The 27,414-nt window shown below is 36.0% G+C and overlaps 1 protein-coding gene and 2 long non-coding RNA genes across 4 annotated transcripts; 2 read left to right on the top strand and 1 right to left on the bottom strand.

Moving 5' to 3' along the window:
- Positions 1–7,759, top strand: LOC135107933 (uncharacterized). Its single transcript, XR_010272055.1, has 2 exons — positions 1–939; positions 3,225–7,759. It is a non-coding gene; the product is annotated as an uncharacterized LOC135107933 (long non-coding RNA).
- LOC135107932 (uncharacterized) lies at positions 6,726–20,985 on the bottom strand. The gene is made up of 5 exons (XR_010272054.1): positions 20,857–20,985; positions 11,779–11,848; positions 8,842–8,969; positions 6,980–8,467; positions 6,726–6,901 (listed from the first exon to the last, which is right to left on the bottom strand). It is a non-coding gene; the product is annotated as an uncharacterized LOC135107932 (long non-coding RNA).
- On the top strand, positions 9,671–26,344 carry LOC135107930 (uncharacterized). 2 transcript variants are annotated; one of them, XM_064018378.1, is made up of 14 exons: positions 9,671–9,830; positions 14,221–14,355; positions 14,626–14,750; positions 15,744–15,818; positions 18,167–18,283; positions 18,543–18,695; positions 19,607–19,747; positions 19,893–20,063; positions 20,455–20,590; positions 20,816–20,988; positions 21,219–21,626; positions 21,727–21,863; positions 22,750–22,891; positions 24,083–26,344. In XM_064018378.1, exons 2-14 carry the CDS (start codon positions 14,250–14,252, stop codon positions 24,503–24,505), a joined length of 2,307 nt encoding a protein of 768 aa, XP_063874448.1. In that variant the 5' UTR covers positions 9,671–9,830; positions 14,221–14,249; the 3' UTR covers positions 24,506–26,344. The 2 variants fall into 2 exon arrangements, with proteins under 2 accessions (XP_063874448.1, XP_063874449.1); XM_064018379.1 differs by lacking the exon at positions 15,744–15,818.
- The last annotated feature ends 1,070 nt before the right edge of the window (positions 26,345–27,414 follow it).

Below are 27,414 nucleotides of genomic sequence, written 5' to 3' on the forward strand. Positions count from 1 at the left end.
TTGTACTCAGGTTCTGTCAAGAAGCCTAGTATATACCTCTTATAAGGTAAATAGTATGTAGTGTATTACTGTAAAAGGGTTTCGGGTGTCAGGGAAAGATACTGGGAAACGGAGAGACCATATTGTTTACGTATCGAGCAATGTATGGTTGATTCTTCATGCTGGGGCTTGTCGACTTTCACGCCGTGCATCTATCCAGTGTTATGTTCTTGTTGCCACAAATTAATCACGGTTCACCCAGTATTATAATAATCATGGCGGCATCATTGCCAGTCTTGGCTTGAGTCTTACCTATTGGCTTAAGTCTTCTAACATAATACTATATTGATGCTGGTTATGAATTGAATCGCCATCGTGTTTTTCCTCAGATTTATATATACGTTTCAAGGTAATATCAGTATGTAAAAGTCTCTCTCTCTCTCTCTCTCTCTCTCTCTCTCTCTCTCTCTCTCTCTCTCTCATGCTACATGGAACTGGGTTGTTTGATTTCGTATATCTGCAGGGTTGGACCTCCTCTCTATTCATTAAAAACACATTGCAGCGTGATAGAGTACTTACTATAGAACATGTCTGTGATGTTTTCAATGTGGGGAAGGCTTTTGTAAGGCCATAGTAATTAAATTAATAGCGCGCCGCCTCCAGAAACTAAGTCCACAATCATCCCTTCCGAGTGAAGCTACACAAATTAATGCGTGTGTTCGTGTGTTGGTAAGTGTGTGGCGCACGCAGCTGGAGCGTGACGTCGTCAATTCACGTGATAATACATCTGTCAATCACCATACAATACGTGTGATCTCTTAGTCACGGCTGGCAAGGGTGGCCTGCTGATATACGAGTACTCTTAGTTGTGCCATGGCGGGAGATGGGTGTGCTGACTGCGATTACGGATTATTTGCAGTTTTACCCGCATTTTATAATATCTCCACAGCAACCGTAAACGTAAGTCACATTGGTGAATTTCTTATTAGATTATCATCATATCGGGAGTTTTTTGGGGGAGGAGGTATAAAATAGCTATAAATACATTTTTTTTCAATCTAGGGAAATTTCCCGAGGTACTGTACTGTTATTGCGTGGCTAAGTTACTATCGCATGGCTAGGTTACTAGCCAAGGATATAAGTTAGGTTAGGTTAGTAACCTTAGGGGGGGATTCAGGGGGGGCGCAGTCCCCCGGTTAGGTTAGGCTAGGTTAGGTTAGTAACCTTAGGGGGGGGTCCAATGCAGTGAGTGTCAAACTAATTGGTGATAAGCAGATGTGATTCTTATACCGATGAGGAACTTTTTTTTTACTTAGAAGTGATGAATGAATGTGACCTTAGAATATAAGAAAATAAGGGGAGCTGCAAGAACCCATCCAGCTTACACGTGAAACATACCTACCTATCAATTTTCACTATCATCCTCTTCCATAAATTTGTATAATCTTTTAGTTTCTTAATGATTCGACTCCCTAATGACGTAACCACTGCCAGAAAAGGTTAGCATTAGTAGCATAAATTCATATAACTTGTACTGTTGTAGTTTATTGCCCCATATTGAATTGTATGGCAATTTGTGACCCATCAGCTAGATGCCACAGGTTCCAGTGGTTCTTTTAATACCACAAACAAAACTGGTATTTTGGCCTGTCAGTCTGTATTAATCAGTAGTAGGCAGTAAATATGTAATGTGCCCTTGTGTTAAGGAATGCATACTTTTATCCCTGACCTCCTTATCCCAACAAATTTGTAGCTCTGGCAGGGAAGCTATTCAGGCATAAGAACACAAGAAAATAATAGAAGCTGCAAGAAGTCATCAAACCCACATGTGTAAGCCTCCAACTGATTTTCATCTGTCAGCCCCATGCATAACCTTTTTTAAGCACCCAAATGACTCAACACTAGCAATCTAATTACCAAATGTTCCATTTGTCTGCCATTCTACTTGAGAACCAACTTCTTCCTATCTCGTCTTAAATTTTTTCAAGCTTGAATCATCATCTTTTTGTCCTATCCTGATTACTGACCTGCAGGATTTTATTTGTTACCCTTATGTCCCTTATACAGTACTACCTAAAGATATCTATCAGATCTCAATCTAAGGAATATAAATTAAAAAAGCATCAATCTCCATTCATAAGGAGCATTTCTCTTTCTCATTCCCTGAATGTTTTTTAGTTATTCTGTTCTGTAATGGTTTGATTTAGACATGCATATATTCTTCCAGAATTTAATTTGAGTGAGCTCTAACCAGTGACAAATACAACTTCAATATTATTTCAGAACTTGTGCTTTTAATGCTTCAAAATAGGTATTTTAGTACATAATCTGCATTACTTCTGGGCTCTGTGCATTGTATTATCTGTCAAACCAGAGTTATAAAAAGGGTAGTTTTATGTGTGGGTATCTATTATGTAGATTTCCTTTACCTGTGCTAAGTATGTACTTTGCATTTGTAAATGTTAAATCGTATTTATCATATATCTGTACATGTTCATCATATTAGAGGCTGTCTGTAGCAACATTCTTGAAAAGTAGTTAAAAAAAATTATAATAATTACAGTGCTGAAAAAAAAAATTGCCACCCTTGTAAAAGTGGTGAGACATTGACAGGTTTTGTTCTTATTATTATTTAAGAGAAACATGAAAGATACAAATTTGCAGCACCTGCATGATGTCACAGTATCCTAAACACTCCCATCTGAAGCAAGCATTATGTAGTTGCTCGCAGGCATCCATCAAAGCTAGTTCTGTGTTACCCATGTTATGCACAAGTCTGGTCGAATTTATGCTGTTAGTTTGGTTTTGTGGATTTTTTGTAGATTTTGTATGGCCTTTACAAATTGAGACCAGACAGATGAAGTACTCCAAGTAATTGTGCTGGAGGCAAACTGCAGAACTAAGGAAATTAATATTTTTGGTGATCTTGTATTCATCACCATAGTGGTGGTAGTAACAATCACATCATAAGAAAAAAAAATAGTAGTTTGCCACTTGTTCTTACCAATGCCTTCACAAATGCCTTAATATTTGCTTAATTTTCTCGTCTTGCCATCACATGGAGGACAGATTTGACAGAATGTTATACCACATTCACAGCCATTGCAGAACCCTTTTGGGAATGGCCATAGGTTTTCTTAAGTATAGATGGAAAACCACTTATTTTCTTTATGATGACACACCCACTACTGCAGTCAACTACATTATATCAACCACTTAATTTCACAATCATCTCTTAATTTCAGGAGATGGCCTGCCTCTACCCTCCTCACCATGAGAGCTTCTCTCAGCTAAGTTATGAGATAGTATATACATCCTAACCTTACCTTAGTCCCATGAATACCTTGCACAAACAGGGCTCATCGTGCTGCCAAAGAATGGTCCTCTGGAGGTTCATGGTCTCAGGGCATTCCATTCTCACCTTAGTCAACTTTTTATAGCACACATTATAATTATACTTTGTTTTACCAGTCAGGAATGACCATAGATATTTATTTTTCATTATAGCTTCTGGTAACAAAAAAATTAAATAAATAAATAAATAGCGGCAGCTTGCACATAATTGTGAAAGTATTTTCCATACTTGCAGTCACAGACTGAAGCTTGAATCATTTTACTTTGACAACCTACTTGTCTGAGACCATATTATGTAGTACACTTTAAAAATACCAATCACCATAGAAAAATATACAAACAACATTTATCATTTTAATATTTGAAACAAAAAATATCTTATTATACTCACCATTGTTACTTACATATTATTAATATTGAGTATTCTTAAAATGTATTTTGTTCTTGGGCTCAGGCATGTGTTGACAGGTACATTGACAGAATTTAGTGATGCAGCTTTCAGCTCCTGTGACTGCTATAAACTAGCCAGTGGGAGCCAAAGTTATTGTGTTTTAACATTGAAACAGCCAGCTGGAAAGCATGCCCCATTTGTTTCATAACTTATCTTCAGCTAATCTCATCCTTCAGGGAATACCCAGAATACACACCTTTCCAATTGTTTTTGTCCTTACACTCCATTCTTCTCATGGTCTGATTCCTCCTTTCTGAAGTATTCAAACATTCCTAACATTTTATCTGCATTCTTCCTCATACTCTCAAATCATCTACTCTTCATCCATCATAATTTCATCCATCGTCTCATTCAGGTATTCTAAGGTTACCTTTGTATCTATTTTATCCTTCCTCTCTTATTTTAGAATTGTCTGTACCTTTGCATCCATTTTATCCTTCCTCTCTGATTTTAGAATTGTCTACATTTTATAGAGCTGCTTCTCATCATTCACTGTTTTCTGCCATATGGTGCTTGGACTTGGTGCCATGTACTGTATGAATGTTCATTTATTCCTGTCCTTTGCATCTTTTGTTATTCCTATTCTTTGCAACTGCATTTTTAAGTTCATGAGTCTCATTCTGTCTCCAGCAATTTCCTGCCTTCAGCAGATGTTATTTATAGGTTCTTCATTTGGTGCAGATAATGAAACCATATCCACTTCTGTTTCCATACCACCTCTCTTTCTCCCTCATTTTTGTTACCAAAGAATTTTCTTTCCTCGCATTATGCCCTTTCATGCTTTCATTTTTTCTTCTCACCAAGATTTTGATGTCTACATACTTATTCCTTCCCTTGTATGTTCCTGTCATTCAGTTTCTTTCCATCTCCAAGCTCTGTCCTTGTATACTCTGATACTTTCTCCTCTTGCATATTTCACATACTCCATCATTATTTACTTTCCTTTTATTCTTTTCTTTACATCTAATCATGTCAGTCTTTTCTGCCCTTTTCTCTTTATGCTCCAACATTATCCTTCCATATCATTGGAGGTCATCCTCCTGGACCCACTACATTTGCATACCTTCATGTATATTGTGTGTGTGTACACATTAGTTTTAATTTCTTCAGCCTTTGTGGACCTTCCAAACTTAATGACCTTAAAACTTTTACCAGTGTACTGGTATATTTGAGGCATTATCATTTCTTCAATAACAGGAAGGACTGAGAGGAAATAAGTATTTTCTTATATTTATTGTTGTTCATTACTTCAAATGTACATATACATAGGTATTTTTATTACTTAAATCCTGCATAAATACTATATATTAGTTATATAAAAAAAAAAATCTACTTACATGATGATAAAATACATTTCAACAGATTATTTGATGGCCTGTGTTCCTCGGGGGAGAGCATTGCAACTAGCTTTGCCAGCTGCCAACAATTCCCTGTGAAGAGGATAAGATGGCTACAGAGAGGAGCAGCTGCATTTCTTCCTTGAGGGAAGGATGTTGTGCATGAGCATGGTGTTGATATTATCAGTGGAGTGAATACACCAGAGAAAAGAAATAAGATAATAGAGTAGAAAGTTTTAAAATGGGGAGTTAAATTATAATCTATATAAATGATACAGGATGTTGGTCAGTGGAATGTACAAGCAAGGTTGGAATGTAATGATACAGGATGTGTGGGCCAGTGGAATGTACAAGCAAGATTGGACGTAAGGATGAGTGGTGTAGTATGGCATGGATGAGGAAAACGGGCTAGGAGGAAAGAAAGATATGCACTTAGTGCATGAGTGGAGAGGACCAAGAATAGTGGAGACAGTTGAGATGCTAGGGAATGTGTGTGCAGAGAGAATTTTGGAATTATCTAAATTAGTGCCTGAGTAAAATTAGGAAAGGATGAAGGAAAATCTTCACTAGAAATGAAAGGGAAAGGTTTGAAGTTACAAAATAACTAACTGCAAGAGGGACAGCATTAAGAAGGTGTTTGGTATAGCAGGCTGAGAGAAGAATGGGAAGTGCATACTGGACAGCTGAAAAAGTCATTAGAGAATAGAGTACAGGAGTTGTTATGAACACAAAACACCAAAGTGAAGTGAGGAAGAGAACTCTGTAATTGTCTTACAAAAGGTGAATGATGTTGCTGGAAGAGCTACATGGCTACGTTCTTGTCCAATGCTTTGAATGACAACATTGTTTAGTGTTTTAATATGCTTGCTTGGAGAAACATGTACTTTACGAAGTGCTTATGATCTTAATCCCCCCTGTCCCTGCAGCTGCGAGTTATGCACACATTTCCATGTGCAAATTTCCCCTATTATCTGAGATATGCATAAGGGATTCTATCTAATATTGTATAAGTCATTGGATGCTGCAGATTAAGGACCAATACTAGGAAAATTTAATGTTAAACAAGAATTAATCCAGTAATATGCCATCTAGTTCCTGAGCTGCTTCTATAGAGTCTGGGATACCTCCCCAAAGATTTCAGGGGATTTTCCCATGGAAATATGTGAGTGTAACTCTCAGCTGCAAAGGTAGTTTAACTACTTAATAAGTACACATTTCTACAAGCAAGCATGATAAAAACTGCCTGTTGCTGTCATTCAAAGCATCAGCCAAGAACTCGCTGTCATTCAAAGCATCAGCCAAGAACTCTATGTTGCCATACACTGCTTTTTCTGGTGCAGTTTTTCCATGGTGTATACAGTGGCCAGATTGACAACAATAAAGTTTCACAACACCCTCTCATTATATAGGGGTCAGCAGCTGTGTCAGTCTAATGTCTCCCACTTTGAGATGCTGATCTCTGCACATTTTCACTTCCCTGTATCCCACTTGATATATGTGATGATGGATGTTTTTTCCATAATTGAACAGAAGGATTGTGTAGATTATAGCTGCTAACAGATATTCAAATTGCTTTTTCATGAAAATGTAAATAAAAACAGTGGTTTGTAATAGTCAAGTCCTTCAGAATAGGATGATCTTAACAGATTTTAGTGTCCAACAGATTTTAGTTTGGACACAAAGGAGATGGTAAGATGATACTTTCTTATCTTTGGTGGTAGGCACAGGACATAGCAGTTAAGCATGTGGAAAGTCATAATGAGCTATTATTCTCCTGTGCCTACAGCTGTGCCTACAGCTTGGAATACAAAAAATTGCCTACCACTTTTCCTTTCTGCCTAATATCTATCTCCTGTGCCTACAGCTTGGAATACAAAAAATTGCCTACCACTTTTCCTTTCTGCCTAACAAGTATTTGATGGTACCATTGTCCTGGGAAACTTACCATAAACCACTGTATTTATATATACTAAATATTACTTACACCATATATAATGAAGAAAGAGTTAAGTTATTGTGGCCAGTGGTATGTAAACATTGTGACATGAAAGGAGAATTAAAAGCGAGAGGACCAAGAAAGGTAGGCATACAAGTATCATGGGATCACTTGCATGAGTTACCAGAGAAAAATGATGTCTGAAGAGGTTTAAGGAATAGTATTCTACCAATAATGAATTATGGAATAGGATGGAGCAAGACGGCAGTTGAGTACATGCATGATGAAATGACAAATGAGGTGACAAAATGGAGGATGAGAGTTGTGAAAATGTCCAAGTGATGCAGTAAGAACACCCATACTAAAGGAGTAAAGTGGTGGTCCTAACAGAAGGCTGCTATTTTTATCTTCCTCTCTTGCGTGATTTCTTGCCTCTTCTCCATCTTCCTCTTTTCTTCATAATAATCTTTTTTTCTTCTCTTCCATCCCTTTCCTTTTCTTTCTTTTTTTGTCTTCTTTCTAGCTCTTGTGGAGTTGCACTGTGGGAAAAGGAGCCAGTGAGAAGTTCTGAGAAAAAGGAGTGGGCAGAATGGGCCACTTCAACAACTTGATCTTAGCAGTAATGTCTGTACACTATTATAATATCTGTACACTTATAATATTTAAACAATGTATAATATGGTAAATAAAATCTATATCAATATATCTCGTTTAGCACTATTGATCAGTGTTCCTCAACCTTTTCTAAGTCCATCCATCCTTCTGAGAGCTTTGAGAAATTCACGTACCCTAGCATTTTGGACAATTAATTTAATTAAACATAGAGAATAGCTATTCCATCATAAATAATTGTTATACAGGTGCTAAATTAATAAAACAAAATGCCACATCTCAAACACATGAGGTGAGTTGTGTCCAAATGTAATAATGTAATGCATAAATTTGTATTACTTTAATCTCAATTTAAATCAATTTCTTCCATGACACTTACTAAAACATCTTTCTGTACTTAGCACTCTTACAAAACCTTGGTCATATGGAAATTATCTATTATAATTGCCCCAACTCGTTCTTTCAAAATGCCTAATTGTTGGGCTATTAAGTGCAATGTGACTCGTCTATCTCCCATGATTATATGAATTTTGTTCCTGTCTCCTTGTGATCACTGTCAAAGGCCTTCCTTCATGTGGGTCATGTTCCAAGTTTCCCCTAACCCGTTTAAACTTAGCTGCCCATTTCTTAACCATGCTATATAGGAAAGACAATTGTCCCCCAGTGTGACCACCATATCCTTGAAGATTTCCTTAGGAGCTAATCCTTTGATGAAGAGGTAGCGAATCTAAGCATGGTGTCCAACTTTGTCCATTTTCTTCATTATATATTCACCCACTTCTATTTCAAGTACCCTACCTGGAATTGAAGAAAAAATAGTATAAGACATTTCAAAGTTTGCAAGCAAGCCAATAAAAAAATTGTTTTATAGGTGGTCAAAATCTCACATCTCCAGCTATTTTCTTTCACCCTCAAGCCACGAACTTTTTGGCCATCACTTGTTTACACACTGGCCATGTCATATACTACTACCCCTCCATGCACCACACTATTTCCAAGTACCTTTTGGAGGGAGAGAGAGCTGACACGATAGCTAATTGTCCAAACACTTAACCAAGCAACCTAACTTAATACTAACAGTAACTAAAGTTCATCTCCATTTCTCTTACTACACTGACACAAGGTAAAACAAGTACAGTGTGAAGTTTATTACAATGTTCACATCCACTTACGTGACTAAACGCCTTCCATGGTGAGAAACTGGTCAAACTACCACAACTCTTCCTCTTCCAAGTACAACTGACACTTGAGTCTCATGGCGGGACAATGTTGCTAAATCTGCCCCTACGTTCCTGCCTGTCTGTAAAGTATATGCATTTTTATTAATAATCACTTATAATTAAATGCAATACATATATGTTCAGGCTATCAAGCTAATACATTACCAAAGCGACGTCCTTAATTCCCGTTAATCTTTATAAACAAACCATATGCGAAAATTACAGGCTCCACTGGCAATACTCAGGATATTCGCCTTTGTAACGGCACTTTTCTTTTGTTTTGGATCCTATGCCTTTCACTTTCTTTCCTCTTAACGTTAGGAACTAACGTAGGGTAATTTACGACTGTAATATTTTCGTCAGTGTCCTTGTCTTGTCATTTTCTTCCTCGTATGGTGGTTATAGTTGCATGGGTTATATCATCCACTTAGAGAGAGAGAGAGAGAGAGAGAGAGAGAGAGAGAGAGAGAGAGAGAGAGAGAGACTATCGAAGAAAGGACAAGAAAGTTCTAAAATAAAGATTCTCATCATACCATGACTGACAATACGTTCGTTGCATACGTGTTTAAGTGAGCAGCCTTTAAATATTTAGCTGCACAGTCTACCAATAGTTTCAATATTCAAACATTATGTACAACTTAGTAAATATTGAAAAAAAAAAAAAACATGCTATACCGAAACCTTTTCCGTGTATATAGCAGACTTTGAAGGTAAGTAATTAAATTGTTTTGCGGGAGGTGTGGAGGCATCTGGCAACACTTTGAGGAGGTAGAATTTCGGCCTTCAAGCTCAGTGGCCTGCAGTCTGTGGCTTGGGAAAGTGTGGTTGTGCAGGCTCAGGATTTCGTTTTCTTGGTTAAATAGTTCCACAAACGAGGCTTTCCAGACCAACCCATTCAAGTTTTCATACATGTCCATGCATCTTGCAGTAGTCTTCTGTGTGTAAGTAGTTTTTTGATCTGGTAGTGAAGTTTGGTTTTACTTTTCAGTGTTTGGATACTTCATGAGTGGTATCGTGTGTTGATAGTATTTTGGTTATTTCATCTGGATACATTTTCTAAATGAAAGAACATGATAATACAACTGGACTAATGTAATTGGTTCACTAATTTAATAATATTTAAGTAAATAAATACGTGTATCGGTCTTGAATACGAGCGATGTAATACAGAAAAAAAAATTTATATATATATATATATATATATATATATATATATATATATATATATATATATATATATATATATATATATATATATATATATTGTGTGTGTGTGTGTGTGTGTGTGTGTCGCAAAGCAAGACGGTTTTACCGTAGCGACTCATGACATGAAGACCGTGCAACCACTACTATGGTAGAAACCATATCAAAACAATACCACACGCAAAAATCTAAGCTCAGCTCACAAACAGCACGCTATTTTAGATCATAAGTATACATGCATACAGTAAGAACAGAAAGGATCGTTAAATTCAGTTATATCAACAATGTGAATATGCATAATGATTTTAACCATTCCGTTTTTATGCTTTCTATGTCTGTTATCATCAGTTGAACGCTTACATTTTATTTTCCAACGGATACTAGAATCTCAACCTAACAGTGTCCTATCCTAACTTATCAGGACATCACTCATTATCTTGGAGAACAAACAAATGGATGCTGAGGGGAGGAGTCCTTCATTAGGACCACTAATGCACCGACTCATCGTATAGACGTCCACTAATCGTGGCGTCAACAACCGTAGGGAGAAGAAAAAAAAAAAAAAATCAAGCAACCTTAAGTCGTGACAAAGATTTCCAAGGAAGTGATGCAAGAGGAACCGTGGATGAAAACGTCAGTTATATTCTGTTGAAGGTTTCAGTGTCCCGGCGTCAGACAAAAAGTGCTGAAATACTATAGCACTCGGATTTCCGGTGCTCGAAGCCAATCATAATCCCGTACTGACCTCTTTCCCTGGGTATCGCCGTTAAATAAGCGAACTTGAGCAGAAAATAACTTATGAAATAGAATTAACAGACTGATTTATGACGCTACAACAACTGAAAAATTCTTACGAGAAACAAAACACCAATCTCTCTCTCTCTCTCTCTCTCTCTAGGGTCACAGATGCGTGTGCGTTTTTATGTCGCATGACTGAACCAAATGAACTGTCTTACGACTTGCTTTGTAAACAACTCGTGTATTGCGATGCAACCACCTTATCTGGTACACACCACACACACACACACACACACACACGTGATTCTTAAAACACTGATGACAAAATACAGTTCACTCGGAAAACTGCAGCAATCTCTCTCTCTCTCTCTCTCTCTCTCTCTCTCTCTCTCTCTCTCTCTCTCTCTCTCTCTCTCTCTCTCTCCGGTGAGCCTCCGAGGATTACAATAAGGAGTAAATATTCCACCAATCTTTCTCTATACGTTTTTTGAATACAAATGACTGACTGACTGGCCTTTCCTTACCCAAAGTGCGCGCGCGCACACACACACGCGGAGGCAGTTACATTATGCAGTGTCAAATGTCTTAAGCTAACGTACTGACAGAGAGAGAGAGAGAGAGAGAGAGAGAGAGAGAGAGAGAGAGAGAGAGAGAGAGAGAGAGAGAGAGAGAGAGAGAGGATGTTCAGGGACAAAGGAAAGACGCTTTGCCTTCTTACTTTCTATAAAGCTTTTATTAAAACTTGCAAAACCAAATCTACCTCTATACCTAGGGAACAAAGAACTATCGTACGCTTCGGAACAAATCTCGTACACATCAAGCATCCTCTTGGTCTTGGAATCTGCAATTTCATTGGCTTGGTATCCCGTTCCAGTGTGGCAAATTGTAACGTTTACTCGGAGCCTCTGACCATCCTCTCTCTCTCTCTCTCTCTCTCTCTCTCTTTACCTTTTATGAAGCGCTTCCTGGAACGTGTGCAGTATTATCCTGGTGGGTATTCAGGTCAGTTCTCTCCAATCTGAAAACAATGAAGTGTCATGACGTTGCGTACTAAACATATTATAGTGGTTGTTTTGTTGTCTTTGTGGTTTGATGTCAGGCCTCCGGTACGATAACTTGGTTGCTTGAATGGTGCGTTAGAGCTTTTTTTTTTTTTTTTTTTTTTTCTTTGGTGTGTGTGTGTGTGTGTGTGTGTGTGTGTGTGTGTGTGTGTGTGTGTGTGTGTGTGTGTGTTAACTTACCAGAATAAAAAAAAATGCTTTGTTACAGTGTTCCGGTGTTAAAACTCTCTCTCTCTCTCTCTCTCTCTCTCTCTCTCTCTCTCTCTCTCTCTCTCTCTCTCTCTCTCTCTCTCAAGGATTTCCTTTTACATTCTGGGAGAAGGGTACAAATTGTCTAGAGCGTCTACGCACAGCAAAACACAAAGCACTCTAGGGCGTTGAAAGGAAGCACGTTTTTCCCTTTTTTTAAGCAAAAGTTACAATAGGCACAAATACGATATGATTCAGTTATTCACTTCGACAATATAGTTTGGTGGATTGGTCAACATGCAAGATTGCAACTGGGCTAAAAAAAAAAAAGTCTTAAAGACTATTGGCTATTAAAAATATATACTTTACACCAATAAAAGGATGGGACTGAACTAGTCAATTCAAGTATGTAGCTTGACGGATCTGTTAGTATTCAACAGCCACAAGGATTGATACAGACTGCAACTGGGCGAGAAGGAAATGGACGGCGGAGGGTTGAAGCAGGTTCAGTAGGACGAGAGGGAGAGTGGCCTTCACATCCGGTGCAGGCATCACTAGAGGAGGATGGGGTGCCTACAGCCAGCCCAATCTCCACGGCCCATGCTCTGTGTACCGTGCACCCATACCCTTACTTTCCTTTTAGGTTTCTCTCGCTGTGGATGATGTGGATCGTCATTGTAACCTAACGCTCCTTTAAAATTACATTAACCTTATGTTATAACAAATGCAATATACAAGTAATTTTCAGGCATACTAATAAGTTTACGGAAGTCTCTTGGTATTATAAATCATCACTATGTAAGACGAGGGTAATGGAGATGGATATGCAGGGGAAAGGATGTAGGGGAAGATTGATGCCGTGATGGATGGACTAGAGAAATTTTGAAAGAAAAAACAACTGTCTGAGAAGACGTTTGAAGAAGAAACATTAAAGTATAAGCATAACTTTACAGCTGAATATGAACCGCATTAGCATAGGTAACACTGCTTTTGAATTTGCAGTGTGCCGGATGTACGTAAACCTATATACATGAATCACATGATAATGGGATGGTGTGTGGCAGTGACATTTAACAGCTGATTGCAGCGACGCATTTAGGGTCGTGGGAATGTTCCGAAATGAATCGGTCATTTTTCAAAAATAACTTACGCTCGTTTTCGTACCTCCTGTACGGCGCCGCATATCCTTGAAGGCCTCTGTCACTGGGCTGGGAAAACTATCAACTTCTAACTCACTTTTATCCCAGAAATATTGGTCTACATATAAACTATCTATAATTCCCATGGCCTATATTCTGAAAGGCCTTGGACTTTCATATGAACGATTCTCAAAACACGTAGAGATGATTAGTTGTTTTATTTTTATTTTATCAATAATCCTTGAGAAACTATCACTAGAATCATAAAAAAAATAATAAAAACTAGTAACATCCAATAAAGCCTCTTAATAGTCAGGAACATTAAATACTTTGGTTCCTCGTGTCTACTTGGCCGACAATCGTGAACCATAATTAATGAAAGCCTCAACACTGTGGGCCATAAACATCCTGGTGATGTGGTGGAGGACGTGGGATCCACCAAGGATGACTCAGACAGACCCTTGCACTGTAACATTATGCAGCAGAGAAGCTCATGTCACCACCACCCCTCGTCCAACACCCCCCTCCCCCCCTTTTTTTAAAGACCCTAACAAAACCATGTGTCTTTTCATGTGTTTTTTAACACCAAAAAGTAGTTGGTATTGAATTGATGACAATCAGCCATTAGTAATATTACTTTTTCTCTTCTTCATTTTATTATTATTATTATTATTATTATTATTATTATTATTATTATTATTATTATTATTATTATTATTATTATTATTATCATCATCATCATCATTTTTTTCTTCTACTACTTCCTTATATTATTATTGTAAACTACTACCACTACTACTAATAAGACGGCTATATTTATTCATGTCTGGTGCTTATGAAGTGATTAAGAGAGCAAGTTAAATGAGAGGATCAAAGGATCCTATCACTGAAAAAAAACCCAGACTTTGACTGATTTGACTGATGCACATGTCAAAGCTTTGACTAATGTGAGTGCCAATCTATTTATAGCTGCCTTATTTTATTATTTTTTCCCTTCACAGGCATACAGCCTATTGACGACTGAGACAAGATGAAGTGGAAATGGCTGTCGTGGTCACTGGTGGTGCTGATTGTGTCTCAGACCCTGCTGACCAAAACTGCAGCAAATGAGGAGGCTGTAAATGCCATTAGTATTGGTATGTGACACACACACACACACACACAGATAGATGGATAGATATATTGTATAGATATACACATAGATATATATAGATAGATAGATCTATAGGTACCTAGATAGACTGACAGACATATGTACAATATATATATATATGATACATGTCAAACAAATGCTACAAAAACTGTGATTTCTATTTGAATATTATAAATGCATTCTCACTATCAGCAATTTTACTTCATTAAGTCAAGAATACCTCCTCGTTTTCTAGCAACAAATATATTTTCAGAGAAATCAGTGCTGGACTTACTAACTCCACTCATAGGAGATGTGACCACAGCTCTTCAAGGTTTCATTGACATAGGCAAGATTGGGATGGGTGTTGCAAAGTTTATTACTATAATAAGTGACCAGGTAAGGCACTAATACTGATAGCATGTATATTTCTAATATGAAAGTAAAATAACACTTTGAAAGATAAAGTACTAATTCTTTGGTGTTAAGGTGGGAAGATATGCACGTCATAGATGGTAACAAGATTCCTATTGTAACAATTTCACTCAGTGAAGCACATGGGAGTTATGGAGGTACAGTAATGCAGGGAAATCTAAACAAAAGACAGATGCATCACATTAATGTGTAAGCTGCATGTGTCTTGAATATATGGATAAGGAGAGCTGACCCTACCTTTCCTTATCTAGATACATACTCTGGAACATCTGTCTTAAGAAGAGGGGATAAAACTGCTGGCACCTCTCTTTGATGTTATACAGATGTGTTTATTCTTTGAACAATAATATGAATCATCAGAGGACAGATGGTAATTTATAAATTCCAGCTGATTTTTTTTTTTTTTCCTTATGAAAGTCTTGTTCCCCTCTGAGGTATCACCATTAATGAAAAATGCTTGATTATGGTCTCTCATCCTCAGCTTTATAAAATGCAAGATATTTTCTTGCAGTGAATTCTCCTAATGTTGAAAATTAACTTCAATTTATGTGTTAACAAGCACAATTCTTCACATATCTATTGAAGTTCTTTTAAGCAATATTGGACATATCAATCTAAATAAAATTAAAGGCAGTGAAATATAGTGAATAGAACAAAGACATGAACTTATGTAGTCTGCATACATTTATGTAGGTAACAAATATCATAACTTCCAACATTACCTGAGTTAACAGCCTCAAAAAGTATATCAGTCTTTTTTTTTTTTCTCAAAAATATTCCTGTATTTATTTGGAAGCACAATTGTATTCAGGATACTCAACTCTGCATGTCAACTACAGAAATTAAATTACATGTGCATGGATAAATATCACCTTTATCAGTTGATGAGTTCAGGATGAATGCAAAATGCTATTAAAAACAAGATAAGAAACTCAAGAATGATAAGCTTCTCTGCAGACTGATGGTAATTTAGTTCCTAAGACCAAGACCCATCATTGGCGTTCCCGCAGACAGGCCTTTAATTACTTACATGTGAGTACTATAACCAAATAAATACTCTAATATTTATAAGTGTGGGTTTTGTTAGCTTTCTGTAATTTAATGGGTATCTATTTTATTGTCATAATGTACCTCCTTTGCTTTAAATTTCAGCTTGTATACTAACTGCCAATTTCTCTTCACAGCTGCTCATTTTTCTGAGGTAATAGGCATTCCAAAAGCACAGCTTATTTAACTGCATGCCTTTCAATCATGAATACCTTTGATAACCCATTTTCCTTGCCATTGTCTTACTCCTACTTTGAACATTACCACAGTGAAATAACACTGCAATTTGCCTTACATTATACATGATAACAATATTCTTTGTAGATATCTAATGAACAGTGCTGCATAAGTGGTGTCATATTAGACTTATGGTTATGTCTTATTAGAATCAAGATTGTGCAAAGTTTTGTTAGAGTAGGTCTGATTGGCTTGTTGTCTAATGGCTTGTTCTCTCTTTCAACACTTCCAAAAATGGGCAAGGTTACCCCTTAATACAAATGAGGTGATGACATAATTACATCAAAAGAAAGTTCCTTTGTTTCTGTTATGAGTTTTCACCTTTAGAGCATTGAATAAAAGTAAACTTTTAATATATAAAATTAGTAACCTCCTACACTGTTTTAATCTTTCAGTTCCTTGCACTGCATATCTTGCAATGTTCAAAAACTTTTCTCATAAATACTGCTCTTATGATTAGGTATCTGCATGCAGCACTGGTTTTGTATTACAGTTCTGTTTCTATATTCTCATTTTTGTCATATTAATCTTAAGTATCAGTTAACTAATATCTTGATGTCTTCATGACTTACTGGTTAACTGCAGAACAATTTGCTTTCTTCATCTTCACTTCAAGAATAGAGTATCAAGACATTGAATTTCTGGGAATAACACTGATTTCTAGAGTTACTGTTCTCCTTTGGGTATTTTCAGGAGTTTTCAAATGGTTCACTGGTGAGCACAAGCACATTAAAGGAAAATGTAATATTAACATCTTAGGTCTTCCTTCATGTAATAAAATATTTGAAAAAAGCCATGAAAAATACACCTAATCAAATGGGAAAGCATACATCTCTAAAATCAGTGACAGCACTTTTGCCCTACAGCAATCACACCTCACCAACATGAATTTGTATTATTAACTGACACATGTTGGAATGTAAAGTGCATGGGATGCTCTGAGAATATGACAATAATGGTATGCATTGTGATAACATGCATCACCATAGGCTTATCATAAATAACATCCAAGAAGTAGATAATCCTTTGCTAGACTTAAAACTTTAAATTACCAACACAAAGTTAAACTGAAGAAAAAGGCAAAAGTAATGATGCTCACATGTGTGGCTATTGTATTAATTTTATACATGGAATTTCACTTGCATTTAATTCATATGGGTTATTGATGTAAAGACCCAGTAAAGTGTGCACTTCATCCATATTGCTACTGTTTGCTACGTACTTGTAATAGCCAGGATGTGACATTTCTTATGCATGATGAATGAAGCTACAAAAGTTTCCTATTTACTTTACATTGGCAATTCAGTTTACAGTGTGTGTGTGTGTGTGTGTGTGTGTGTGTGTGTGTGTGTGTGTGTGTGTGTGTGTGTGTGTGTGTGTGTGTGTGTATTTACCTAGTTGTGGTTTGTTGTTAGGAGAGTAATCTCATAGCATCCTGTCTCTATATCTATCTAGTTTGGTCTTAAAAGCATGGACAGTTTTGGCATTCACAATGTCTTCACTGAGTTCATTCCATTTGTTCACACTTCTGAGATGAAAACTATAATTCTTGATTTTGTGTGCGTGTGTGTGTGCACCTATCAATATAGTATCTGCAGGAAACTGATACTCCTATGTAGCCAAAAACAAGTAAGACACGTCATGGTTTTCAAGTACTGTGACACAGCAAGTAAAAACAACTTTATGTTGTGACTCATGAAACCCTTCACTTCTTAGTCAACTCCGTTGTTGTATATCTTTTAATAAAAAGCATGGAAAATGTAGTCCTTTGTGAAGTTTTATGTTGACTGATCATAGTATATGTATTGACTATTTCTTTCCTTAATTAACTGAACCTGCATTATTTGCAGTGAATTTTACTTTCTGAGGATCAGTATACACTGAACTGTGCATAAACTGAAATAGACTCCACAAAAATGTCCTGAATACTGGTCTTTCCATGTACATGTAAATAAATGCACATTCTATTGTCCTACCATCCTAATGAAAAGTGTATGTAAGATATAAACTATCTAAACTGATATACATGTGTTCACCCATTTGTTATTATAAGTGTATTATTTTTCTTTTCTATTTTGGAGTTTTATTTTCTTCAGATATTCAATGTTTCCCTGGAAGACATGAACTTTGGCTCATATATTCCCTTGGCAGACCGGAAAATGTTAGCAATGTTTGAAGTGCTTTCTGATCGTCTGGACCAAATGGAAAATGGAGTAAGTTTATATAAAGTAGTGATATATATGGAGAGAGAGAGAGAGAGAGAGAGAGAGAGAGAGAGAGAAATTTCATACACTGTAACATGCCACCTTGCTACCTCTTACATGGCCATGCAGTAACCTTATTAGAAATCAAGTTCATTATCCAAGTGCATATAAACTTTTACAAGTAATATATATAGTCCAAATTTTCATATTTTAATATCACTTAATATTGTGTTTAATGTTTTAATATTGACTTTAAATGTTTCTTTAGGTCAATGGAGTAGCAAACTCACTGCGAGACCTTGCCAATGGGATGCAAAACATGGTGAGATGGGAAATTGCACTCAACACCATGGAAGAGTACATCCGGCCCATTAACACCTTGTACAGAAGATTCCGTCTATACCAGAAAATGAAAGACAAAGTAAGATGCCACGTTATCAAAGAAATTTACATTCATCTCTTTTAGTTTGTTTGACTTACTTATTATTCAGTTCTTCATAACAATCCTTGCAGTTAGGTAACTGAAGTTAATGTTAATGTTTACTATAGTCCATTTACTGTAAGCTAATAACCAAGTAAGCTGTGTGAGCCCACGTGATTTTTAAAGTTTTGTTTTACACATGCTGCAATTGAGGCATTTTTATATTTTAGAAATACTAAAAGCCAATAGTAACTGTAATATTCAAGATTTACGTTGGGAAAAAAATCTAAATGAATGCATCCCAAACATCAATCATCAAGTACATGACAGTTAGGCAGCATTGTTGCAATATAGCCACAATGATGGTATACTCGTACACTACTTCTGTTCATTTTCAGTAAAACCTTATAACATCAATTACCATCAAAACAATAATGACGACACTAAATTCTGAGAGGCACTGGACCACCGTGGTGCCTAAGTGGTGGCAGTATTGTCTAACTCTCATGTACTCACCAACAATGTTGGTCATGCATTCATTGATACTTTTTTTTTTCACGATAGGTTAAAATACAGTGATTACTATTGCCTTTTAGTATTCATGAAATCCAATAAAATGCTCCACTTGTGACAGATGTAAAACACAGAAATAAATAAATAAATAAATTTCTAAATAAAAATAATAATCAGAATAGCGAATATATGAAGGAGATTAATCAACACTCAGCTTACAAGGATACCTTGGCTCATGCAGCTTGCTTGGTTCAACAGCCACTGATTAAACTATAGTCCCCTTAACTATTTTAGTTACTCAACAGTAAAGGCACATCTGGGATTACTGATAGATCCTTTTTACTGTCATTGCACAGAAAATAATAAATAATAATGTTCACATGTTCTCTTGCCATCAGATTGAAGATTATACTCTTATGGACTTTGCCAATACTGTCGTGTCCCATGACACTCACTCAGTCATGTCCTTAATGGCTCACCTGCACAGTATGGCAGCACCAGAGGCATCACTACGAACATCATCCCTTGACGAGGCACTGGTGTGTCAATATCCTTTAATTTCTGTTTTATTTCTAAACTCAAAAAGTTTTACCAAGCATTCAAGACAAATTTTCTCTCTTGTAATATGCTGAATTATTTTTAACAAGGTAAATAAACAACCTTTATAATATACTTTGTGCATAGTCTGTTTCAGCTTTGAATGACCCAAGATTTTTCTACCATGTGAATGAAAAAGTAACACGCAAGATGATACTACAAGAAAAATTGATAACTGAAAACATGCATGATGATAATCGCCCTGAACAACTTTCACTTCGTCCAAGCCTCTTCCGTATGCTGCAAGACACCTTAAAAGTAAGGCCATTTTAGACTTCCATACTGCAAATTTGAGGTGAAAGTTTATATATATGGGTCAATATACTTCAAATACCCAGTTATTTTGCTAAGGTTAAAAACAGTTTAGTTCAATTACATAAGCAGGTAATATAAATAGTTATTCTATGTGACTGACTAAGACTGGAGATTTTCTCTATTGTCCCATTCTTTCCATGATGATTTCTATTTATTATTTTTTATAACAGATTCATTCCTCACAGATATTGGTACTCATTCCTTTTACACATAGCACCTTGCATATTCAGACCTTTCATTATGTAGAATACAGGATCATTAACACTATCAAATAACATGAGAATCCACAGGTTGACAATAATGAATTAATGAACAAGAGCATTTTCCTTTACAGACCAGTGATAATTGCCACTTGCACCAATCACCACAGCAACTGATTGAAGGACTCAATATAATACTTGCCCTCACTGAGGCACGAGGATTTGCAATGTTGGAGTTCGCATGGATGATTTTAAGAGTATATAATGAAGGTAATATATTACAAGAAAGATCAATATCACTTCCTCGTGAGAATACTTTATATGTTACCAATCTATGTATTCATTCTGCTATTCTGATGAAATGGTTGCAATAGGAGCTCCAATTTCCACATTTTCATGTTCATACACCATGATTATGACTATACATGCTTAATTTTCTGCACCTTCCTATATTAAAATTCAGTAAATGATGTGATTATTTTTCAAATTTTCTAGGCAATTTTACTGTAGAACAAGAAGTATCAAAGAAACTGTACCTGCAGTATTCTGAAGATATTATGAGTGAAGCAAAGAGTGTTCTGGACGAGGTACCTCGGGAATTCTTCAGATGTGATCCACGGCACCATGAAGAAGGCGAAACATATATTCAGTTGACTGAACTTTTGCAGGTAAGAAAAAAACAATATATAATTCTTCATGAAAACTTTGCAAGGAAGCTAAGTGATATAATGCATATAATGATAGGCTGAAAGGAAGCATATAATGACAGGCTGAAAGGAAGGAGCATCACATACATAGTATATCTAAAAGGAAACATACCAAACCTATCCCAAACATTGCTGATAAATTCTTTACATATGAAAACATATCCCAGACTTTCATGATGAATTCTTTACAGGGCTATATAGAAAATGAGGTTGACATGAATGCAGATGGCTCATGTTCACAAAACTGTGGGTATTACCAACATGCTAGAAACGAAGGATGCTACATGCCTCAATCCCAGTACTGTGGCCAGCATCGACGTTGTAATGGCATCATACATGACTGTAAGTTCTATGATGCAGATGCCACAGTGTGTCTTTCTAGAAAACCCTACAGACGGTATGACTCCATCACCTATGAAAATCGCAAGCATCTAGGAAGCTACCAGGATTGCAGAGGCACAGAAATGAAGGTGGACTCTTGGTGGAGATTTTTGTATCACTGCTCCTATTGTTTATGTCTGTGTGATGATGGTAGCTCCCCCTCAAGTGATCGTTACATCAGTCTGACTCCTGCCCTCAGTGACCTACAGAAGAACATGGTAAGCAAAACCAGGAACTATAACTATTCATGAATGTATAATTCTTTAATGAATATGTAATATGATGGGTATACAATCTAATGCATGGGTTGATTTACAGATAGTAACAGGGGTGAAGTTTACTAAACAAAGGCGAGTGATCCACGTGCAGATACAGCAAGGGCAGGTACTTCCTCAAGGCCAAATTAATAGTTCAACCATTCAATGGGTGGAAACAGAGCCCATTGTAATTAACAAGTAAGAACTTTACACAGATATGGTGCTTTTATAGTTCTGTGCACACATCCCATTTGTGTATTTTCAAGATTTCTAGATAACATGCTGTTGAGGATATTAGATATAATCATTATCATGAGTCTTTTGATCTTATTTTACTCTGGGAGCTTCCTATAAGAGATGGCCATGGCAGAAAATTCCCAGTGGTATCTTAACATAAAATTCTTACTCATAGCCACAAAGTGTCTCTCCTGTCCCCAAATGCTTTATATTATCCTCCACTTCACAACTTTAGTTTAGTCTTGCTCTTTGATGCATTCACTTCTCTTGCATACACTCAGATTCTGGTGTACACAAATTAGTTTTTTGCATGCTATCTCCTGCTACCATTCACCATACTATTCCTCTGGTCTAAAACCGTCACCATTCCATCCATAAGCATATTTAATACCCTTTGCCCAATGCTGAAGATAGCTTTCCAAAATCATGGATAACTTCATCAGGTGTCACAGCCAGGTTACATAGTGTGGCTGAGTTGGAAGGTTACTGGCACTCTCAACAAAGGGACTAGGGATCTCCTTCTCTCTATTCTAATTCTTTTGAAAAAAATAAAAAATAAAATAAATAATAATAATAAAATAAATAAATAAGTAAATAAAACAAACAAATAAATAAACAAATAAATAAATAAATAAATAAATAAATAAATAAAATTAATTTATTTATTTATTAATAAATAAAACATGTCTTACCTACCCAACTTTAAGGGCCTTAATCCCACTTGTATGTTTGGAACAGTTTATAAAAATTTTTTTTTCTTAATTTTTCATCCTTCTTGAGTATGACAGCAAGCAAGTTTATGAAGATTTATTTATTTTTATTTATTTATTTATTTTATTTTTTTCAGTCTTAATTACACTGAAGGTACAGATTACAAGAAACTGTCATTTGAGGACCGCAGCATTGATTTAGACAAACTTGAAGGACCTGGGGGCCATGTAGTTACTGGTGTACGCTTCAGAATGCTTGGTTCACACTTAAACCTAGAGGTAAGTCCCATAAATAACCTTTGAATAAGTAAGTGACTGGAGTCACCTACAGACACAAGAATTTTTGTGCATGCTCAGTAAGAAAGCAGCCACCTAATACTTATATGGATTTTGCTCATGCATTATTATTTTGTGCTAAAAATTCAAGGTTGGATACTTTTTGACTACACCTCATATACTTAATGGTATATATTTTTAGTGAAAAGAGAAATTCAAGAGAATTGATCTTGCCTATCCATCTATCTCTGATGGCCATAACAAATCATTCCCAGGGTATGATCACAACAGAGAAATATCCAGTTTTTCTTACCCTTTCATTCCCTAATTATCTCATTCTGTAATATTTTATTCCTTACAGTTACTCAAGTGCTGTCATTCCATTTCATTTAGATGTCTTCTTCTTGCATGACATTATTATTTGTATCTAAAAAAAAAAAAAACCCAAATAATTTCACAACCATCGATCACCATCATACATCTTCAGTACATACCAGATACAATCAGTTATGCTGTACTAATGAAATTAGCACAGTACATACAAGACCTCTCATTATCATGATTGAAAAATCTCATTTACACAGTGCATACCCTTTCCAAATCCTCCCTGTTCTTCATTAATTCTACAGTGATCTTTAGGACACTTTTAAGCAGAATTTCTCCATAAGCCCTCCAATTTATACTCAAGAGACTTACACTTCAAGAGTTCCCACATCCATTTTAATACTCTTCCCTTAAAAGAATTTGTCTCATCTGTTAGTACTCTCAACTCTTTCCATGCTGTACCATACATCTTAAGCATCCATTCAATTGCTGTTTCTCCTTTATTGATTTGACATCTCAGCCATAATCCTATCCATCCCTATTTTCATGTTCTCCAAATTTGCAATCATTCTCACCTCTTCTTCCCTTTTGATTTTCTATACTTAGCTTACTTTCCAGCCACTTTAGTTCTTATTTATGTTTTACAACTGTTTCACCTTCACTCTTTACATTAATTAAATTTTCCAACTATCTCACCACAGCTACTCTCTCTCTCTCTCTCTCTCTCTCTCTCTCTCTCTCTCTCTCTCTCTCCCTTTTTTTTTTTTTTACTTCTTTCATTATTTAAGTTTATTTCTTATAGTCTTTCATTTTATAAAGCAAGTTATGGTACTAAAATGTTTCATTGCTATGAATTTATATTTATTGTAGATTAAAATTACACCAATCAACTACACGTCTGGAGTGATGCAGCCCATCATGAGCTACTGGATTAGTAATGACAACACTCCAGCCATGGCAAAGAACCCTAGACAAGAAATTGACCTTCATTCCCCTGATGACCCTACCAAGTTCCCAGCTTTGTCTAAGATTGACTCTCTGCCCGACACATTCATGCGATTTGTTCCCACAGACCGAGTGAAAGATGTTGCTCAACTTACAGTTCCTTTCTTTGACTCACAAACTGTGGCACCTACTCCTAGTTCTTGGCTATCAGGCATAGAGCTCTTCCATAAGGGCCAGCCTGGGTCTGGGGGATTCTTGGCAATGAAAGTCTTTAATTATGATATGACACCTCACATGGAAGTAAGCAGTAATGAACCTAGAACAGTATTATTGCCTAAATCTCAGTAAGCAATAGTGTTTCCCTTGAAACAGATGATAACATATTTTTTTAAAGCCACCTTGGTATATGTACCATTATTTTCTGATTAAAACTGTATGAAGCCTTTGATATTTACTATATGAATATTTTTAAGAAAGAATTTTCAATTTGGATGTAACATGTTCATCAAACTTAAAAATTCATTGATATAAGCCACACTTTCATGATACAAGTTCCTTAGAAAAAGACTATGCTGAATTTTCTTATTGATAAATTTTCATAAAGCATCTCTCAAATTCAAGAAATTTACCTAAGCATATATATATATATATATATATATATATATATATATATATATATATATATATATATATATATATATATATATATATATACAGTAGTACTTCGTAATTCAAACTTAATTGGTTCTTTTGGGCTGTTCAAGCTGGGAATGTATTGGGAAGCAATTTATCCCATTCAAATTAATGTAAAAAGAATTAATCCGTTCCAGGTCCCATAATCCCTTTATTTTATTTATTTTTTTTATTTATTTTTTTTTTTATTTCAGTGGGTTTATGTTGCTAAATAGGATAAGACTGATAGAGAATGAAAATGGAATTATACGAGTGAGAAAGGATGAAGCGAAAATGACAGAATGAATGAGGGAGAGAGAGCGAGGTATTACTCTGTTGTCCCTTATGTCTGACAGATAAGGAGGAGGGGAGGTGACAGGGAGGGAGTTTGAGACAAGACGAAAGAGGAAGGGAGGGGAAAGGAACAGTGGGAGGAAGGGACATACGTGTAAGGGGGGAGAGAGAGAGAGAGAGAGAGAGAGAGAGAGAGAGAGAGAGAGAGAGAGAGAGAGAGAGAGAGAGAGAGAGAGAGAGAGAGAGAGAGAGAGAGAGAGAGAGGGGGGGTGGGTAGATAGAGGGAGGGTGGGATAGATAGAGGGGTGAAAGAAATGGGGAGGGATGGGTTAGAAGGGCAGGGAAGGGGAGGAGGAACGCAAGAGGGACTATGGCGTCGCTTGAACGGGTGTGTTGAAAATGGAAGACAAAATTTGTTCGCCAACCCTGTTTGAATTGGAAGTGGTTTGAATCGAAGGACGTTCGAATCACGAGGTATGACTGTGTGTGTGTGTGTGTGTGTGTGTATATATATATGTATGTATATATATATATATATATATATATATATATATATATATATATATATATATATATATATATATATATATATATATATAATCACATACATACATACATACATAGGCGCGCGCACGCGCGCGCACACACACACACACACACACACACACACACACACACACACACACACACACACACACACACATTCCGATACTATGCTACTTTATAAAGTTTATATGTGAAGACACAATGTATGAAAAGAAAATATGTGTTCATCTGTCTCCCTACTCCCATTTTGTTGTTGTTTTCAGTATATACTCAGGAAAATAACACACCCTAACCTCTCTGATTTAACACTGATCTTTTTTCTATCACTTATTTGTAATTCAGTTTATACCTTATCTATATAAATTTCCCATTCCTAATGACTAAATTTTAGTATTCCTATGATTAAGTAACTACTTTATATCTGGTACTAACAACTTTCGCATAGCATTCATTTACCTTTTATAGTATTCCTGTCATTAATTAGTTTATAACTGGTACTAACAACTATGACATTCAATTACCATAGAGTAAACCTTGATATGCTACGTGTTGATTACTTGCTTTTCCAGCAGGCTGGTTAGATTTAAAGCTCAGTACCTTCAACTAATTAAGAATTATAATTTATATGAGCCTGTGTGTGTGTGTGTGTGTGTGTGTGTGTGTGTGTGTGTGTGTGTGTGTGTGTGTAAAAAACTATGATGTATAGAAAGACTAGTTTCTGAACTTACCTGGGATGAATAACGATTGTGCATCTTGCTTCATTTAATGCCATACTTTTCACTGGCTCTCTACTACTCTCCTCATATTTTGTATTTGAAAGAGGTTGCTGTTTTAGATGATACTGACATGATTTTAATGCTACAACATTTGCAACTTTCTTCCTTGAATACAAGAATTACAAAAACTTACCAGCTTGCAAGACTGTAGTCAATGGTAAACCTTTGCAGTATTGTCTGAACTCGTGTTTATAATATTTTCCTTTCTATTCCTGTATAATATACACATCAGTAATTATAGTAAATGCTTGAGCTCCGTTAAATTTACTTTACTATTATTGCATTCCACTCCACTCATCTCTCTTATCACAGAGTATAAATGACTTGATAGATCTATCTCATCTATTGGGATGTTCACTAACATATATATATATATATATATATATATATATATATATATATATATATATATATATATATATATATATATATATTATATACTACTATATAATATGTACCAAGGATATACACATATCACTGATGCTTTCCTATAAAAAAAAATCAATGATGAAATTCAGCAAATAATAATCGCTGCATGTTTACCAAGCTTATTATAGAAGGTAAAGTATGACACTGTTTTGTAATTTTCTTCAGCCTTAGATAATAAACAATTTTAACATGATTTTTTTTTTATTATGCACATGATGTTGCTGATTGCGTAAGTGTAAAGTGAAAGAATCGCCAAACACCTTATGGAGCTGAAGCAATAAAAATATTTAAAATTCAAAAACTTCAGATGAATACCTCTTACCGATCCAGCTAAACTGGATGGTCTTCAACTGACTGCTCAATGGTAAGGTGGTGGTCACTCTTAAACAGTCCATTGCCTATGCGTTGCTGCTTGCTCACGTTGCACCTCTTGATATCTGGTTAGTGCACTACCTCTGGTTCCTTTTTTGTCTTTCATTAGCTCTACGTTAATAAAGTATCTCGGACAAGCGTACGAGTCAACTGGTGATTTTGGGGTCT

The sequence above is a fragment of the Scylla paramamosain genome, chromosome 16 (genome assembly GCF_035594125.1).
Source record: "Scylla paramamosain isolate STU-SP2022 chromosome 16, ASM3559412v1, whole genome shotgun sequence".
NCBI classification, from domain to species: Eukaryota; Metazoa; Arthropoda; class Malacostraca; order Decapoda; family Portunidae; genus Scylla; species Scylla paramamosain.

Coding starts and splice junctions, on each gene's coding strand:
- LOC135107930 (XM_064018378.1), top strand. CDS start 14,250: ATGAAGTGGAAATGGCTGTCGTGGTCACTGGTGGTGCTGATTGTGTCT. Junction 20,591..20,815: donor TTTAAGAGTATATAATGAAG/GTAATATATTAC, acceptor CAAATTTTCTAG/GCAATTTTACTGTAGAACAA. Junction 21,627..21,726: donor GTGACCTACAGAAGAACATG/GTAAGCAAAACC, acceptor GTTGATTTACAG/ATAGTAACAGGGGTGAAGTT.